We start from the raw sequence: 18,757 nt of genomic DNA, 5'->3' as shown, positions 1-18,757 counted from the left end.
TGTTAGATTTTGTTCTCTGATTTCAAGATTTCATTCCCTTTCCTGAAAGGGAAATTTTTACTGATCATTGCACTAATTTTTCATACTGTAATAGGTAACCTCAGTCAGCTTAACAGAAGCTGGTTGTTAATTTCTGGTCCCTTACACACTTGCAAGGATGGAGATGCTCCCATTTCCCTGACAACTTGTTCCAGTATATTACTTTCCCATGAAGAAATATTCTTCTTGTTTCCAAATGTCCTGACTTGGACCTTCCAAGCTGCAGTTTGGGGTTACTGCCCTTTGATAGACCATCTCCTACTACCAGGACAAAATATGGCTTTGTCATCTTCGTAATTGCCCTTGATGTAGTTGTAAACTACAATCAGACCTTGCCTTCATCTCCTCCATGCCAGACTATATATGCTGAGCTCCACCAGTCTCTCATCAAAGGCCACATGCTGCCTGCCTCTGTAGCCTGCTGCTGGACCCTCTCCAGACTCCTCCACATCCTTTTTGGACTGGGTGGGAGGACCCAGAACTGGACCCCTATTCCAGGTGCTACCTCACCAGTGCCAAGGAATAATGGGTGATAACTTCTCTCCACCTGCTTCTCTCCACCTGCTGTCCTCCCAGTATTAACTCCCAACACAGTATGTGATTTGCCTTACAGGAATAGCACTCAACATATGGGCTTATATTCAACTTGGCACCTGCCATAATCCCCAGGCTGCAGAAAGGCTGAAACTCAGCCCATCACCTCCCAGCCACAGGGTGGCTCCAGCCAGGTGCCAAGCTCTGCACCTCACCATGTTGAGCTCTATGTGGTTTCTTCTAACCCATCCTCTCATCCCTTGAGGTCCCTTGGCTTCAAAGCATTTGGAATGTCAACAAGTCCCTGTAACTTAATATCATACTGTACAGTATGTAAAAAATTACAAAATGCAAGTGATATTTTATGTCCTTTGGTCACAAAGGAACTTTAATGCTGTCACTCTGCTTCTGGCTGCATTTTTCTCAATTTGTGTTTGTTGTAATTTAGTCTACAGCTTCACTGAGCTGAAGTCCTGCCATCAGCCTCTCCTTGGCTGCTGGCAGCACTAGGAGAGGGATCCTGTCACTACAAGGTTTATTGCCAGTCTTGTTTATTCCCAATGCCCACCACAGGCCCTGCTGTCTTTGCATTAATGGCAAAGAGGGTATGAGTGTGTCTAGTTCCTTTTTCAGCTAACTGCTTCTCCATCTTAAATATCTGAGATTGATAAACTGGTCTGTGTGTCAAAAGCTGGATGCTGTTGCAGCTAGTGCCACACCCTCCTTACTTCCCCCCAAAAGAATTATATTTAGCATGGAAATAGTAGTGTATACAGTGCACAGCAGTGTATATTGGATAAAAGTTGTGCATTAGCTGCAAGTAAACTGGGGATCTAAGCCAAAGACTATTCATACATGTAAGAGGCTTTGGATGTTGCATTATGCCTAACTTTTGGTTAAGATAAGGATTGGCTGTTTGGCTCTGAAATCAGAAGTTTTCTTAAGCACGTGAATGATCCCACTGAAAGCAGTAGAACTAGCTGTGGACTTTAAGATAGTGTCTGGATCTGTCACTGGTTCTAAATCAGACTTGTTGCTCTAAGTTTCCCAATGCTGCCATCTACAGAGTAAGCTGACTACAGCTTTCAGGCAGGCAATTAAATGATTATGAAAATTATAGATTGCACACAGTCAACCCTGGTAGAGCTCTAAATTAGCTCTAAATGTGCATGTCTAAACAGATAAGCCTAAAATCCTACCTTCAATATTTCTCAAATATTTCCAAGGATAGTTCTATATATTAACTGATGTCCATCTCTGGAAGGCAGCACAAAAATGGCAGGAAATCTGTTAATTCAAATTAATTTGCTCAATAGTCATCGGTTTCTTCAGATGGGCATAAAACACAGCAGGTTTTGCAAGCTCCTGCCCTTCTCAACAATTTTCACAGGGAAAATTCAGGGGTAAATTCAGGAAAAACATGAAGGGCCTTAGATGAGATGTAGAGAGGGTCAAAAGAGTTATTTTACTTAAGAAGAACACACAGGAAATCAAGGAAAAGCAACAGTTCAGAATGGAACTACAGCTATAAGAACAAAGAGGAGACAACAAGGAGGGACAAGAAATGATCCTCACTTCAGATAGATGTGCCCAATTAAAAATACTAAATTATAGGAGCAACTTCTCATAAAAACTGTTTTGCTACACAGCACTCTAAAAAACAACTCTTGGTTCAAACATTTCTGCCAAAGTGTGAAATAATAGGCAAAGATTAAAATTTAAAAACTGGCAAGTGAGTAAAATAAGCTAGATAATATGAATAAGAAAAAGCATTTCTTTTGAGATTGTACATGCCTGATATGGCTTTAAAACATCTTCCTGGTTTTCTGTTTATTTAACAGAATTGCAAGTTGTCAAATACACACTTCTGTGCACTGTGACTTTTTTTCTGAATGCAGTAACACATTTGGAACAGCTGCACTGCAATATTGCAACATCTTCCATCTATTCAGCTTACAGATCACCACACATGCTTTGAGATCGCTATCCCAGCTCCCAAGATCTTTGCCATCCCCAAAAACTCATCTTCCTGTTTCTGAAACCCAAGGTGGTTTAAAGTTAAGCCCAGCTGTTTTCTAAGCCCTTGTCATCATTTCTGCAGGGGACAACAGCCTTGGTAGTGGATGTTATACATAAGTAGATAGATAACATTAATTCCTTTTGTTTTTCTCTTGATTTCCATCCTTTGAAACTATACCTGGGGCCAGAATGTGAGAAAATAAGATAAGTCTGGCACAAACATTTTCAGGTTTCTTCAGCATTGACTCTACACAGGCACAGCCACAGCATGTACCCTCAGTAACTGCCCTAAGGGCAAGGAGAGGGTCCTGTGCAACACTAAAGCTCACTGCCCCAGGTAAGGCACACAGCTCGCTTGGCACTTCTCGTGCTTCTCCTCCTGTAGGTGGTTTTTTTCACCTTCCACTCTCCCCTGCTCGTGGCCCTTGCCTTCCCTCTGCTGCTGGCTGTGTTGCTAAGCAGCCCAGCCACAGGCATGGCTGCGAGTCTGCGCTGGAGCAGGGCTGCAGCAGAGGCCTCTCCCCCACCCTACAACAACCTCCACTAAGAGGCAGAAGATGATGCTATTGTAGAGGACAATGACACATAACAGACCTTTTCCTAGCCATGGTTTTCACCTCCCTGCTAACAGACACTGAAGGCACTAATATTTAGAACTGGAGTATCCTGAGGTTTAGCAAATCCTTAGACTTCAAATTAAAATGTGTTGCAACCCTTTGCCAGCTTCAGCTATCAGGTAATTACATGAGCAGTAACAAAGCCCAATACAAAACAACTTCAGCCCACACAGAGCTTTAATAAAAGCTTGAATTACCCTTCTAAAAAGCCCTGTGACCATCCACAAGTATGTTACCCAGCACTGTATAAAATGGTTGCCAGGGACAGACTGGGACTACATTAGAATAAAGACCCAAGTTTAAGGGTGTTTTATCCCTGCCTACATCTACCTGAAGTACCAGCAGGGAGCTGCAAGATCAGCAAACAGCAACTAGACTCAGGTAAAAATACTTTCCACAGGTCATGGTTCATGCCAAAGAATATGTATTATAGATAGATTTAATCTCTTTTGCTTGAATCCAAAATTTCAACCCACTATTAGAAATTTATGTAGTGTGGGTTTCTCCTTTTTAGGTCATTTTGGATGGGACAGATAAGTACAGCCTCTTTAAAGGTCTTCATAACAGAATCACAAGTTAGTAAGCACACATGGCCTAACCCAGGATTGTGTTCTGCCTCAGCCAGCAGGTTTGGTCTAGCTACAGGTAGGGAAAATACCTATTCTAATACCGTCTCCTATAATGAAACATAACACCAATCCACTCAGTGGGTATTCTGTGGCTTGTAGCACTAATACAGACCACATTAAGATGACATTTGAATGCTAACTTATCACACCTTACCCCTCCAAACTAAATGCATTCAGGGTGGCAGATTGCAGCTTATGAGTTTCAGACTGGACATTACGAAAAGCCTTACTGGAAGGCTAGTGCAGCATGCAGCACTGCAATATGTTACACACACCAGTGTCTCTCCATCCTTGAAAGCCTCCCAGATACCAGAAAAAGCAATTGCCCTGCTACCCTGAGGTTAACTTAACTTTTTGCTCAGAGGAGAGCTTTGAGAGGCTTTTGAAAAGAAGACTTACAGAGGATGCCACACAACTTCTTTTGGAGAAAATTAGTCAGCACTTCAGTCCATTTAGTCTTCCAGCAGAACATTTTATTCTCATTAAGGACAAGGAAATATCAACCAACAACTCAATTAACATAACACAGATCAAACAAGCCCTGTTAAGCATTTTCTACTTAACATGTGAAAAAAGAGTCTAAAGATACCTGATGTGTCCAAACCGTTCACATTAAAACTTGAGCTCATCCTTTAGCACAAGCTCAGCTGATGTTGCTTCTGTGTATAGCAAAAGGTGGAAATAATTTAAGTTACCAGAACAGCTGTGTTTAACAAGTACTGAAGCACTGGAGTTTAAACTGCATTTACTGGTGTGCTATTAAACTGCTTTCCTTGCATCTCTTCAGAGTCTTAGGCAGACTTGCAGAAAGCCACAGCAGAAAAACGAACTTCTCCTTTTTCACGTTCTGTAAATTGTCTGCAGATCTTAGCAGAATCCTTGGGGATGAAAAAATACAGCTGCTTAGACTAACCAAATACACTTCCTGCAGAGAACAAGCCTTTGCAGTTCTACCAACTAAGTTACATAATCTGATAGCACCAGCTAATAAATACACTGAACAGGTATCTAGCTCTTAGGGACAATACCTTTAGTAGTCATAAACTTAGCAGATTTAAGCTAAGCACAAACTTGTACAGCAAGTAGGTACAGCCACTATATACCACATGCAGACTTCTCACCTCTTTATAAGGCTTTTTATAAGCCTTGTTTACAGGGAAACAAGCAGCAAGGGAGACTTACCTTCAACAGCAAGTCATCCGAGCTCGTGCCATGGTTTACAGGAAACGGCATACGGCCATCTGTGAAATAAATACTTCTGAATTAGCAGAACTGAGCATAGCAGACCCAAACAAGTACGCATATGATGACACTGGGGAAGTCAAAACAAATTGTCATTAGTCTGAGTGAGATGGAAACAGTGCTCTTAGCTACACCAGTGACAATACGCTTTAGGCCTTCAGTGTAACCCACGTTCAGTTAAAATCTTCAGATGAAGATACAAATTGTGTTTTGGCTCTGAGAACCTCAGCAAACAGTTTAATTAGCACAAAGTATCTTGCTTGAGCCCCTGACACTGCTGTGCAGTGTAGCGTAAGCCCAGTCCAAACACAGTTCATAGGACCTTACCCAATTCATACAGGTGTCCATCCACGTTGACAAAAAGGATGAAATGGAAGTTCACACTGTTGTCCTCAACCTTAGGAGACACCATCAGATATATTTGTTAGTTTGAAGCTAGTACTGCAAATCCAATTTGTGACTACAGAACAGAGGAAGCTTCAACAAAAGGACTGAAAACTTAAGTTCAGCAGAAGAGGTCTGTGGCAAGACTTTTACAAGGTCAAGCACCAGAAATCCTAATGTAAAATGATATTTTACAACTGGGCCTTGATCCAAATTTTCAATCCATGTTTGAGGAAGAAATCCCAAACAAGCATTCACCCATGAGTCACTTATTTCTCCTTCCCTGTGAACTGTAACAGCAATCTGACAGACAAAAAAATGAGCGCTGCCCCACCACCTTCATTAAACATTTTCCCAAGATTTTTCACATCTTACCTGACATTGTCCCTCTTGCGCAACAGAGTTGTGGACTTCTTGTATAGCCTTAAGAGAAAGCAGGTACAGGTTACTACATCTTTAAGTGCTGATAACTGTCAGCAGTTTGTGTAGTTCATGTACCTTATTATTTGCCAAATGCTTAGCTCTTTCTTCAGGAGACAAATCAGCTGTTTCATCAAGAAACTTCTTCAGGGCAGACCCCTCCTCTGCACAAGATGATCAAACATTTTATTCATTATAGGTAAAATATCAGTCATAGTTTAGATGCAGCCCACAGAAATCAATGCTTTTTGCACTAACTACAAGTCATTACATTCAGCCTGTAACTATCTCCAATATAAGCACATTATAACTACCACTCAAAGTAAGCTATTAACACGGAAGATATTAGTAACAATCTACACAAACAACCAGAATTGTTTTAGGGAAGAGTGCTCCAGTTAACTCTGGATGCTCATTTTGAAAAATCATTTTCAAATGGGATTTAGCTTTTCTGATTTCCCCACTGCACATTTGGCAGAAATCTTCAGTCCTGTTTTGAAGAAATTCAAGAAAGGTACCAGATGCAAGGACACATAACTAACGGAATATGGGTAGACAAAATTGTCTCACTGCCTTTAAATGAAGGCAGCACTTGCTAACTTTGGCTTGCCAGAATATAAATTAGTGCAGTACTAAGATACACTGAGGTCTAGCACATAAAAGATATGCTGCATCATTGCTTCACTCATCAAGAGTGTTATTCCAGTGAATCCTTTTGAAGAACAAAGCAAAACTATGTTTAAATACTCACTATGATTTCCACATGTTTTCCTTTGTATAAAAAAGAATCCCACACCACAGAATGGATCCAAGTTCTCTTAGAATAATGGTAGTTGTATTTTGCAGATCTAGTCTCTGAACAACAAAAGAATCTTTTTCTATAGTAAAGAAACCATCCAAACTATTACCTTGGTAGGAAAAATGTCCTTACAAACCCTTATCTATACAACTTGTCCAGCAAAAAGAAAACTAGAAAGGTTTTAGACTGATTTACAGGCTACTCTGAGCATATTGATTTACATTAGACATAAGCAGCATGAAGAACTCCATCTCATCTATTGACATCAAGCTTAATGTCAATAACTGCTTCTGAACACAGCACTCCCTAATTATGGACAGACTTTGGTCAGTGCTGCTAAGTGCCCTTTTCCTCTTGCATTGCTTACTAGGACAATACCTCTGCAGCTAGCAGACTGGAGTCAAAGCACATTCCCTTCTGTGTTTCAGGCACTCCACATGCCCCTCTCCAAGAGCTGGAAGACCCACTTACCAACTGAAGCAGTGCAGGATGCCTTAAATTGACTTGTCTGAAAGCAAGCTGTCTCCCAACAGCCCATACCCATTCAATCTGCTATCAAAAAAATAGAAATTCAAGCACTTCAGAACATTCATACCCACCAAGTTTCAATTTGTCTTTGTTATTAGCAACTGCATGTATCAGACCAATTGTCCCACAGGAGTTACTGACGGTCTGCTTCAGGAAATACACTTTAGAACTGATCTCCTGGTCCTTTATTTTCTCAGTCTGTTGCTTCCTGAAGTTTTCATGCTGTAAACACATAACTAGTTTAGGCATTTCATAACAGTCCTATCCTTGTATAGTGCACTGGAAAAATAAGTTGTTGTGCAGGAGAATTAGTATCACGACTGGACAAAGATTTATTCAGAAAGTCATCTTTGTGGCACCAGTAAAGCACCATATGCCTAAACTGGATTCAGGCCAACACTTAATGGACTGACTACCTGCATGATTCAGTCATATCCAAAGGCACTGTTCTTAGCTTCTCCATCTGTGCCATACACTGGAAATAGCTTGGTGGGAAATAATATAATGGATAGGCTCTTTTATGTCCTCTCTCAGTTGCTTCAGTCCACTGAACAAGGCTACTCAGCATGTCTCTACAATGGGCCTTTCAGAATTGCCTTCATGAGCCCCTCCCCATCAGAACAATGTATAAACAACTGCAAAATCCATTGCTATTGGAAAGTTATAATCCTTCTTTTTAAGAACCTGTTAATTGAATTTGATTTCATCTCATTCACTTCCTTAGCATCAAACCAAATGATTACGCTAAAGAAGTAATGTAGGCCTCTCCAGATCCAATGATTCAGCATGGTAATGGAATTGCTATCCCTCACACTCAAGATCGCTCATGTTGTTTTTACCTCAGTCTGATATACAAAGCAAAATCTCACAGGAACACTGTGATGGAATGAGAGCCCTTGTTTGGTTGCCCAGCTCAGCTGAGACTATTTGGAGGCTAGAAGCAAGCACAAAACCGTGCCAGTGCCAAGCCCCATCCACGCCCAACCATCTGATGCTTGGGGGATGGCAGCCGCACTCCAGACAGCGGCCAGCGCTACCCTGCCGGGAGGGGACACGCACCTGCTCCGTGAGCGGGAACAGCAGGAGCAGCGCGCACGCCGGGGTCGGCACGGCGCGCAGCGCCTCATCCTCGAAGCCCAGCACGTCCACGAAGCGCCAGCCAGGACCCACCCCGAGACGGGACAGCACCTGCACGGGGCACAGAGAGCGGGTGGCCCGGCCGCGCCACGCCCGTCCCCGCGGGGCGCGCCCGCCCCAGCCCCGCCGCGCCCGGTGACACAGCACAACGCGCGGGCCCGCCGCGCCGCCTGCCGGCCCCGAGCGCGCACGGCCCCCGCGCCGCTCCGCAGGTGCGGCCGCGCCCCGCCAGCGGAGCCGCTCCGCGCCCCGGCGGGGCGGGATACCGAGGACGGGGATGGGAGGCCGAGGGACGGAGGCAGGCGCCGCTCCGCGCCCCGGGGGGGCGGGATACCCAGGACGGAGGCGGCGCCGCTCCGGGGCGGGATGCTGAGGGACGGGGATGGGAGGCCGAGGGGCGGAGGCAGGCGCCGCTCCGTGCCCCGGGGGGGCGGGATGCCGAGGGACGGGGACGGGAGGCCGAGGGACGGAGGGAGGCGCCGCTCCGCAGGTGCGGCCGCGCCCCGCGCAGCGGTACCGCCACCGCGGCTGGCCCTGCCCGGCAGGGCGAGATGCCGAGGGATGGAGGGGGAAGGCCCGGCGCCCTCCAGCCCGCGGCGCTCCTCCGGCGGCGGCAACTCACTTTGTTCAGCATCTGGAAGACAATGCGGGGTGGGAGGAAAGCGTGAGTGCCGGTGAGAGACGGCGCCCCACCACCCGCCCCGCAGCCCCAACCCTGTCCCCGCCGCCCCTCGCGCACCTCGGGGTTGATCTCCATCGGCTGCCAGGCCATGGCTGCAGGGCGGCGGGAGCCGGGAAGAAGGCAGGCTGCGCCCCACGCACGACGATGTCCCCCGCGGCAGTTCCGCTGCCGAGCCGCTGGCGACGCTGGGGCGCGGAGCCGCCCACCCGGCTCTTATATAGGGGCGGGCTGGCCCACTCGGCGCGGCGGCGGGGGGAGAGGGAGGAGCAGGGCACGGCCGAGGCGGGGGGGCCGCGGCCGAAGGGGCCGGGGGAGCCCGGCCGGGGCTGCGGGGTCGGGTCACGGCGCCTCCGGGGGAGCGGGGTGCGGCCAGGGGGACCCCGGCCCCCCGACGTTGGCCTGGAGAAAGTGCTGGAAGCTGGAGGCGGGCTGGCAGCGTGGGCAAGCGGCTGGCATCACCCTGGGCAACAGGTTTCTCCGCCACCATCAGCCCAGCCCCTGGGCTCCGTGCATCCCCAAAGCCCTTGTCTACATTTGTGTGCCGAGCCGCTCCTAAGCATCAGCCCCTGTTCTGTGTATGTTGCGAAAAGTATACAATGGTTTTGGTCTCCAACAAAATCATTAAACACTTATTTCTAAATTTCCAATATCATTAATGTGACATGAAAGTCTCCTGTGTGCTGATTGTATCTCTGCATTTGGACCAACCCTTGAACCAGTCCAGTGAAGCTGGTTAAAAAATAGTGGGCTTTTTATCTTTTATTCATGACCTGACAGTTTCTGTGCACAATATCTTTGGACTAGAACATGTCTGAACAAGGAAACAAAACCAACCTGGTCAAAATACTAGAAATCACGTGGACTCCCAACAGCTTTTCAGATTTTACTGGTAAACAGCCTTGTGGATAAGCGAGATGCTTCACAGTTGTCTTTCAAACAATGCAAATACTGAACAAAAGAGTCAGCTGAATGTCTGCAGTCTGTTTGGTTTTGATGACTTTCTTCCTTTGGTTTTTCACTATGTTTCAGAACAATTTGGGCCCCAGCAGAGCAAAATTTCTAAGTGCCTGTCTCATTTCAAGCACGTTTAAATTAACTTTAGATCTATTGCACTGTGATTTAGTGGAGAATCATTCACGTCAGGTGGTTGCACACGTGCATTTTTGAATTGAGACCTACTCATCAACATTACTCAGTATACCGTGAACTTCTTGGGAAAAAAGCCTAGAGCTAATCTTTGAAATATGGCCATAAAAGGTTCAAGATGCAGTCTCTCACTAGCTCTACCTATAACTAGACTTAGTGAAGAAAAAAACAGGAAAGCAAGGCAGGCTTTGTATTTTGTGGCCAAAGCTGGGATGTTTCCAGACAGGATAAGGCCTTGAGCAACCTTGTCTGATCTTTTAGCTGATCGTGCATGGAGCAGGAGCTTGGGTTACAGATATCCTGAGAAGCCTTCCTGAAGTACCCCATGATCCTGTGATTTAGTCTATCACAGTAAAGAGAAAAGCAGTACACACTGTTCAAAACCAAAGATTTCTGGGGAGGACGGGAGAAAGTTTCACAGTAAATCACAGTACTATTTATTTCTGCTTTTTTTCCCCTTTAATGTAGCTGATAACAGTCTTTGGTGCCTATAAGCAAGTCACAATTGGCCCAAAATATTATTTCTATACATGATATCTTTGACTATCTTTCCTTTTATGATGAACTCTTAATGCACTATAAGATGCAAAGATATCAAAGCAACTTGAATGAACAAGTCCAATGCTAATGGTCCCTGACAGATATGTAGGTGGGCCTGCATGCAGCTCCTCTGAGAGGACAGCAAAACATTCATCTTGCAGCCTACAAAAGAGAAGGCTAAAAAAGGCAAGAAAATCCTATTTCTGAATTGTGCAGCAGCAAATGGTGGTTATGGTTTCAGCCTGCTGCAGCAATGGCAATGCTCAGATCCCTAGGTTAGCCATCCCTGGGATGGCTCCTGTGTCTAGGCTGTTGAGGGAGACTGCAAACAGTTGTGCAAGTGTAATTTCAGGATTTGCATGCCATGTACAGCATGCAGGAAGTGATAGCAGAACTGTTTCTGTGGAAGCATCTGTAGAATTTATCAATACACTAATTTTAAAATAAACAGTAAGTGTAATAGTATCAAACTTCTAAAACTGCTACTGTTGCATAAAGATGCCTCCAGAAAGATGCCTAAGAAGCGAGTGCTGTGTCATATGCAGTCTCCATCCACCTCACTGCAAAGTTGAAGGAAGCCTCTGGATCATCTTTCTTCAGAGCAGAAGATAGATGTGCCTAACACATTTAGTCCAATTCATTCCCTTTACTGCAATAAAATTAATGGTCTCCTAGAAAAGTGACTGGACATACTTGTGAACTTTCTGCACTGTCCAAATAGTAATAATAGTACTTGTGGTGTTCAACACTGCTCACAGTGTTAAAGGTTTTGCTCAGATCTAGAATCTAGAAATCCAGAAACTGTGGATAGAGGAATCTTTGCTACATATATGATCTTTTGACAGACTGCTTTCTCTTAGATATAGGACTTGGTGTCAGTATTTACCTTTTCACCATATTCCAGCTGAAGGTTTGCATAAGATCTAGACTTATAATTAAGGCCTGTTCCTCAGTTCAGAGGATCTCCAAACAAAAGTACCTATAACAAGTAGGGTAGTAAAGGAGGCAAAGCTGCCTTAGATAATGTAGAGCTCCCAAAATGGAAGCTGAGGCTGTATACTATTCTTTAGAAAACAATTTTCCTATTGTCCTGCCAAAATCCAAGCCCTGAGGCAGTCCAAGTCCACATCTTCTGCAGTATCCTCACCTGCCTAGCAAACATCTCAGACGTGTGCTTTTCATTTTCTTATAATGACTCACGTCCCAAAAGAAGGTTTCCAAACCCATTCCTGGAAACCTCCTTAATTCCCTATTCCCAGCCTTCAAAACAAACAATTATTGTCCATAGCTGGCTGCCCAGACAGCAGGACGCAGGTCCTTGGCTGTGCAGGTGCTGGAGCCGCAGGATTTGCTACATGTCACCATTCTCCTGGTGACTGCACATTTGCATTTACTCTTCCATGAGTAGAAGGTGTTTGAGATAACTGTGCTGACTTACTGTAAGTACCTCCATTGGCTTTGGGGGTAAATTCTGGCTGAGGTAAATCCTGCAGTTAGCTCAGTTTTACCATAGCAGTGTGCTAGACAGGGATTGACTTACACACAGATGGACAGAGCAATGTTGACGCAGTGCCATGCTCCCTTTGCCATGCCTTCTGCTGTGACAGTGGCCCTGAAGCTGGAAACTCTGTGGGTCTCAACCCTAGCTCTAATGGCAGCTCTGGGCTGAAGTTGTGGCCCAGAGAGAAAGGTGTGGAGGGAACAAATGTGTCCCTGGAATGGTAGGATTATGCTGCTCTAAATCCTAATCCTAATCCCAACCCAGATCCAAACCACAGCATTATGACAGGAACTATGGAGAAAACAAATTTCATCCCAGCCAGAACCTGTACACTGTGTCACAAAGAATCAAACAAAAAACACATCTGAGGCCACTGCAGGGACAGTGGGTGTCAGGGATGTGTGTAAGGCTGTAACAGCCCCCCTTCTCTTCTGGTAAATTGTCTGGAGCACTGCAGCAATTCCTGCATGAGAGTGCCCCAGCCTTTAATTAGAAGATCAGAGGGATCAATAGGCCAAGCAATTGAGTGCTTTTATAGAGGGCCTGGGTCCATGAAAGATTTGAGCAGGAAGAGAGATATCTGTTTATTTCTGAATTGCATCCAGGTTAATTTAAATACCTATGTGAGGAGTTTTGGTGACTGCAAGTCATGGAGCCCTGCATGTGGGGAAGTCTAAGTCCAGTTGCTACTCAGCAGTTGGCTGTCAGCTGCTGCTCTCCAGGGCCATGGGCCAGGAGCTCTGGGCTGGAACATAACTGTCAAGCAGGAGACTTGCAAATGAAAGAAATTCAAAGCAGTCTAGAGCTGAGTTGGGAATGGGGGGAAAAAGCCCCAAGTCTTGCTTTACTTAATGTAAAGGTTGGAAAATTTATGTTCTTATATTCCCTTGTCCACAAGAAGCATATGTTTTGTCTAGGAAATTGAATAATTAAGGGCTTCTGAGGTGGAGACATACTGAAGGATGTGAACTCTGGGTCTGACCTGAGATGAAGAACAACTGGAGAGAGGTAACAGAAGCAATGCAGATAAAAGTGTCAGGCTGATGAAGGCGGCTGCTCTGCTAAGGACTGTATTTGTGTGTATTGACTGCTTGCAGTGACTCTGCAATTGCTCTGAACTACAGCCAAGTCCACCAGCAGGTAAAGAATGTGTTCTACAGAATGCAAGAGCTCTTCTGGAAGTCTGTAGGTGGAAGAGTTAAACTGCTGAAATGTAGCTTTGAAGGCTTGCCTTGAGTGTCTCAGCTCTAAAGAGTGCAGCCATGGTTTCCTTGATTTCAGAGCTGTCTCGCAGGATGCTGACGATTCTTCTTTTCATTCCTCTGAAAAATCACCTCCACCAAACAATGATGGTGTCTATAAGAAACACAGGAACAGCATGCTTTGTTCCACAGTAGAAGTAGGACAAACAGAGAGTGACTTCCTCTTTTTACAAAGAAAGGTGGGAGGGACGTCGTTGTTGGCAAGGGTCTCTTAGTTTCCGATGAAATGATAATACTGTTTGGTTATGAAAGATGTGAAAACTTGCAAGGTTTGTCTCAATGGATAAGAAAGACAGTATACCAGCATCTGGGCAATCAGCATCTGTCTCCTTTCCCTCAAATGCTTTCTTTGCTGATGTAAGCCATCTATCCTTTCTCTTTTATAGGCAAGAAGAATCCATCTTTCTAGTCCTGTAAAAGAGAACAGTCCATGCTTCCTTCCTCTTTGTTTTGTTGACCTAAACATTCTTAGGATTAGTGCTTTTATCTAGAGATGTAAAATGTACATTTCAAGAGGATCTCATTCTGTGCAATGATTTAGCATAATACATGTAATAGCTAATAATAATGAATTTTTATTTTGATGTAATACTTGGATGACCTGTGATTAGGACTTGCATACCTACTTACATTTTCATCCAGAGAATGCTTTCCTCAGATTGACAGGCACAAAATGAAACAAGATGGGCTGTGTGATTTTAAACTACTGGTTGTGAGAAACATAAATAGCAGCACTTGACTCTTGTAACACACTCTCTAGTACAGCACTGTGCCTCTTTCCAAGCACTGTGTTGTGTCAGGCCATCCTGGTGTGACCCCAGTTTGCTTCTCCCCTGCACTCTTCAGTTTCTTCAGCAAAGATAGCAAAGCCAATCCATAGATGTGTTTCTGAATGTTCAACAGCCATACAGTATCACCCAAAAAGCATTAATCTCTCCCTGAGCTCTGGGACTGCTGGAAGAGCTTACCTTAGACAGGATGAGTTTCTTGTGAAACAAAATAAAAGGCTGCTTCAAATCAGCTCTGGAGCACAAGCCACTTCTAAGCTGGAGGAGAGCAGCAGAAAACAAGGAGAGATGAGAAATGTTGTCAGTCAGTGGAAAGGATATCAAGACATTGACTCAGTAGTACTTTTACAGTAGAAGAGATGCACTTCCTCAGGCTTATGGGGTGCTGAGGGAAAGGCACAGGCCACCTCCCAAACACCTCTTTATGTCAGCAGTCTCCAACCTCTAGAATTAAACTTTTTAAGGGAAAGGACAGAATATACACCTTAAGGAGCTGATGAGGATCTAACCTCTGGATCCAGTCTATTGTCACCTGCACTCTCTTTACATGCTAGTGTAGCTTTGGTTGTTTCTGGGGGAAATGTGAGGAGAAAATGAAGAAATTGGCTAGCCTGTTGTTGGATGAAGAAGGGAGAAGTATGGCTCTACCAGAAAGGAATAGCAAGGCTTTTTGCATCTCTTGAAGAAAACAGAAAAAGGGGTTTGTCCAGCTTGCATGATAACAGAGGCAGCTATAGACAAGAACTCTCATGTGCAGGGGGTTTACTGTGAAATCTTGTAACTACTCCAAGTCAGCACAACAACCCATCTAACACTATGCCCTGGATATCATCTATCTTCTTTTGGGGAGAAGGAAAAGCAGATTGATAGTGATGGGCAGATGTAAAAGGCATTCCTTCACTCTGTCTGTTTTATGCAAATGGGACCTTAAGCAGAATTTAGAATAGTTGACAACTGAAATCAGTGAACAACAAAGCCACTTAATGAAAATAAATAAATAAATAAATAATGGAAATCCCCAACCCCCTATGTTTGGTTTTTTTCAGAATCCTGAAAGATGGTTGCTTTTCCACACAACTGACATGGTCCTGTATTCTTGTTGTATCTTACGAATGGTCTTTTGGTCAACTGTCTCCACCTGATTTCTATGTACATGTTCACCCCCACTTACAGAAATTCTGAAGTAAGTTGTGCTCGGCTTAACATGTTCTCTAGAATCTTCACTTGTATTACAAAAATGTCCTGGGTAGTACAAGCTACCCTGAACTCCTACACATCAACAAGGACAGATGTAGCACAGTATTTACACTAACTTGTGCCAAAGGATTTGCTGCCTAATCTACATGTGCACATTCTTGAGAAGTGGGGGGATTTTGTTTTAATTAGAGAAGTGTTCTGATCTAAAGCTTTAGCTGCAGAGAGTCTGAGATGTTCAAGCATGGTTCTTCTGTTGGAGCTACTTCACCTGGAGAGTGAAGTTGGCACAGAGCTGCTGCCAGTCCAGTGAGTGAAGCCAAGAGCTTGGAGTCCCTGGATTGCCCTGAGTCTGCCCTGAGCCTGCCTAGCTAGTCCTGTTCCAATGTGGGCTGCATGGGAAAGACATTATCTGCATCTGAGACAGTGTCAAACTACCTCTTCTTAATCACTCCCAAGGCATACCTTAGAGTTCCCAGCCTCTACATATACTTGGTGTGCAGGCCTGCCAGGGTAGTGACTCAGAGCAGCACAGCTTTGACTCTTTCTCACTGTGACCTTGGTAAATAAAAAGCCTCACACACCTAGATCTGAGCTGCTCTTGCTTCTCCACAGCATATAGAAGCATTAAATGCATCCCTTAGTCAGGCTAGCAGATTGTGGTTTTTAGGCAACAAGACCTCCAAAGTCTTTGCTGTACCAATTCCTGTGTTAATGACAAATAACAGTAGGTATTCATTTGTACTTACAAGTCAAGGCTTTGATTTCAAAATATGCAAGAATGAGAGACAACTTTACACTGATAGCCACTTTGCAGAAGTACATCTGGCAGAGCATAACCTTTTGGTTAAGTTATAATGCTAACACAAAGTGTTTTACACATGGTGACCACCCAGAGTCTTGCTAATGCAGACCAGTTGTCCTGAACATGCTGCTGGTACCAGCTGGGCCATGCAGCAGTGCAGGGGCCCAGCTGCTCTGACACTGCTGGGGATGTTACTGCTGGAAGGTTATTAGGCTTGGCTCAAGTGCAAGGAATTAACATTAAAAACACAGTGAAACAAATCCAGTTGGGAAACATCAGCCCTTCCAAGCTGCCTTTGACCCAGCTACTCTTAGAACCTAGTACTATAGTGCCTCCTGTGCATCTTAAGATGCTGCTCTCAGAGCACCAGCCATGCAGAGAAAGGGAGGATCTTTTCCCTCTCTGCTTCAGGAATTTTTCACACTACACAAGGAGGAGAGTAATTCCAAACATCCAACTTTAGAGAAGAGTTTAGACAGTGTTAGTCACTGATAGAGAAACTTGTTTTCTGAAGATCAGTTTAACAAGTGCTGTTTTGAATTGTTTACCCAAAGCACATGTTGGTATGAAGAACACCATCATTTGGACCTTGAGCCATACTGTGTCAGTGGAGGAGTTTAGCTTATGAGTGTGCCTGCTGAAACAAATTCCTGTCTCAGTGGAGAAAAATATTTAGATTGCGAGGGAAACTACACTATGGATCAGAAAAACAATGGGACTCTATCACATTCTACAGCTGCAAATATAAATGCAAAACATGCTGCTCTTTCCTGTGTATGTTTATACACGTAGGGCAAAATTCCCATTGAGTGCATTTGCAGCCTGGGCTTTTCTAGTTGTATTTAGGACATTAGGCACTGGACTTTTGTCTCTCTTGTTTCAGAGACAAAGCACTGGCCTTCTGCTGTTAGCAAACCTAGCGTTTCCAACTTTATCTTAGCTTTCTGTACCTCTTAATGTGCATTAGTGCATGTGAGTGTATATATATGCATAACATAAACTCATAGAATTCTAGAATGGTTTGGGTTGGAAGAGATCCTAAAGATCATCTAGTAAGGATAATAGAATCATAGCATATCCTGAGTTGGAAGAAACCCACAAGGATCATCAATGTCCAGCTCCTGGCCCTGCACAGGACAACCCCAACAATGACACCATGGGCCTAAGAACATTTTCCAAATGCTTCTTGAACTCTGTCAGGCTTGGTGCTGTGACACTTCTCTGGGGAGCCTGTTCCAGTGCCCAGCCACCCTCTGGGTGAAGAAACCTTTTCCTAATATCCAGCTTAAACCTCCCCTGACACAGCTTCATGCTGTTTCCTTAAGTTCTGTTACTGGTCACCATAGAGAAGAGATCAGTGTCTGTCCCTCCTCTTCCCTTCATGAGGAAGTTGTGGACTGCAATGAGGTCTCCCCTCACTGTCCTCTTCTCCAGGCTGAACAGACCAAGTGCCCTCAGGTGCCTTGTACAGCTCCCCCTCATGACCCTTCACCATCTTCATTGAGGGCTGTTCCTTTGGACGCTCTCTAACAGCTTTAGGTCCTTCTTGTTATTAAGGTGCCCAAAACTGCACACAATATTCAAGGTGAGGCTGCCCCAGTGCAGAGCAGGGCAGGGCAATCCCTTCCCTTGCCTGGCTGGTGATGCTGTGCCTGATGCCCTCCAGGACAAGGTTGTCCCTCCTGGCTGCCAGGGCACTGCTGACTCATGATCACCTTTCCACTGACCAAATCAGAGGTCTCTTTCCAAGATGCTACTTGCCAGCATCTCATTCCTCAGTTTGTATGTATAGCCCAGGTGCAGAGTCCAGCACTTCCCCTTGTGAAACTTCATACAGCTGGTGATTGCCAAGGTCTCTCTGCAGGACCACTCTACCTTCCAGGGAGTCAACAGCTCCCCACAATTTAGTCCTGTTGATAGACTTGCTTTACTTTCAGGTCCTGCACGCAAGTAATTTATAAGGATGTTGAAGAGCACTGGCCCTGAATTAAAGCCCTGTGGAACCCCACTAGCGACAGGTCCCCAGTCTGATGTCACCCCATTCACAAAAACCCTTTGTGCCTGATATGTTAACCAGTTGCTCGCCCATCCTATGATGTGTTTATCCAGCTGTGTGCTGAATATTTTGTCAGAAGGATACTTGAGAGACAGTATAGAAAACTTTACTGAAATCCAAAAAGATTACATCAACTGGCTTCCCTTGATAACTTAGGTGAGTTAACTTGTCATAAAAGCAAATTAAGTTAGTGAAACAGGACTGTCCCCTCATGAAGCCATGCTGGCTGTGACCAATGACCATGTTGTCCTTAAACTGTTTTTTAATAACTCCCATAATAGTTTTCTCCATAATTTTACCAGGCACTGAAGTAAGAATGACGGATCTGTAGTTCCTAAGGTCATCCTTCTTTCCCTTCTTGAAAATTGGAACAACATTTGCCTGCTACCAGTCAAATGTGACCTCTCCAGATTCCCAAGACTACTCAAATATCCT

General features: G+C 44.6%; 1 protein-coding gene across 1 annotated transcript; it reads right to left on the bottom strand.

Annotated features, from left to right (window-relative positions):
* Nucleotides 1-4,289: 4,289 nt before the first annotated feature.
* Nucleotides 4,290-9,432, bottom strand: UCHL1 (ubiquitin C-terminal hydrolase L1). Its single transcript, XM_030947442.1, has 9 exons — nt 9,088-9,432; nt 8,971-8,982; nt 8,271-8,399; nt 7,283-7,433; nt 5,963-6,048; nt 5,840-5,887; nt 5,408-5,477; nt 5,021-5,079; nt 4,290-4,716 (listed from the first exon to the last, which is right to left on the bottom strand). The coding sequence occupies exons 1-9, from the start codon at nt 9,118-9,120 to the stop codon at nt 4,630-4,632; spliced, it is 675 nt and encodes a 224-aa protein (XP_030803302.1). The 5' UTR covers nt 9,121-9,432; the 3' UTR covers nt 4,290-4,629.
* Nucleotides 9,433-18,757: the final 9,325 nt, after the last annotated feature.

This window comes from Camarhynchus parvulus, chromosome 4 (genome assembly GCF_901933205.1).
Source record: "Camarhynchus parvulus chromosome 4, STF_HiC, whole genome shotgun sequence".
Lineage (NCBI taxonomy): Eukaryota > Metazoa > Chordata > Aves > Passeriformes > Thraupidae > Camarhynchus > Camarhynchus parvulus.
This window is presented reverse-complemented; position numbering and strand designations above follow the sequence as displayed.

Bases quoted from the DNA above. Each gene is read 5' to 3' on its own strand.
- UCHL1 (XM_030947442.1), bottom strand. From the start codon at position 9,120: ATGGCCTGGCAGCCGATGGAGATCAACCCCGAG. The intron at 5,888-5,962 runs GTACATGAACTA...CTTTCTCTTAAG, and splicing joins AGCATTTGGCAAATAATAAG to GCTATACAAGAAGTCCACAA. The intron at 5,080-5,407 runs GTAAGGTCCTAT...TTTATTTCACAG, and splicing joins TGGACACCTGTATGAATTGG to ATGGCCGTATGCCGTTTCCT.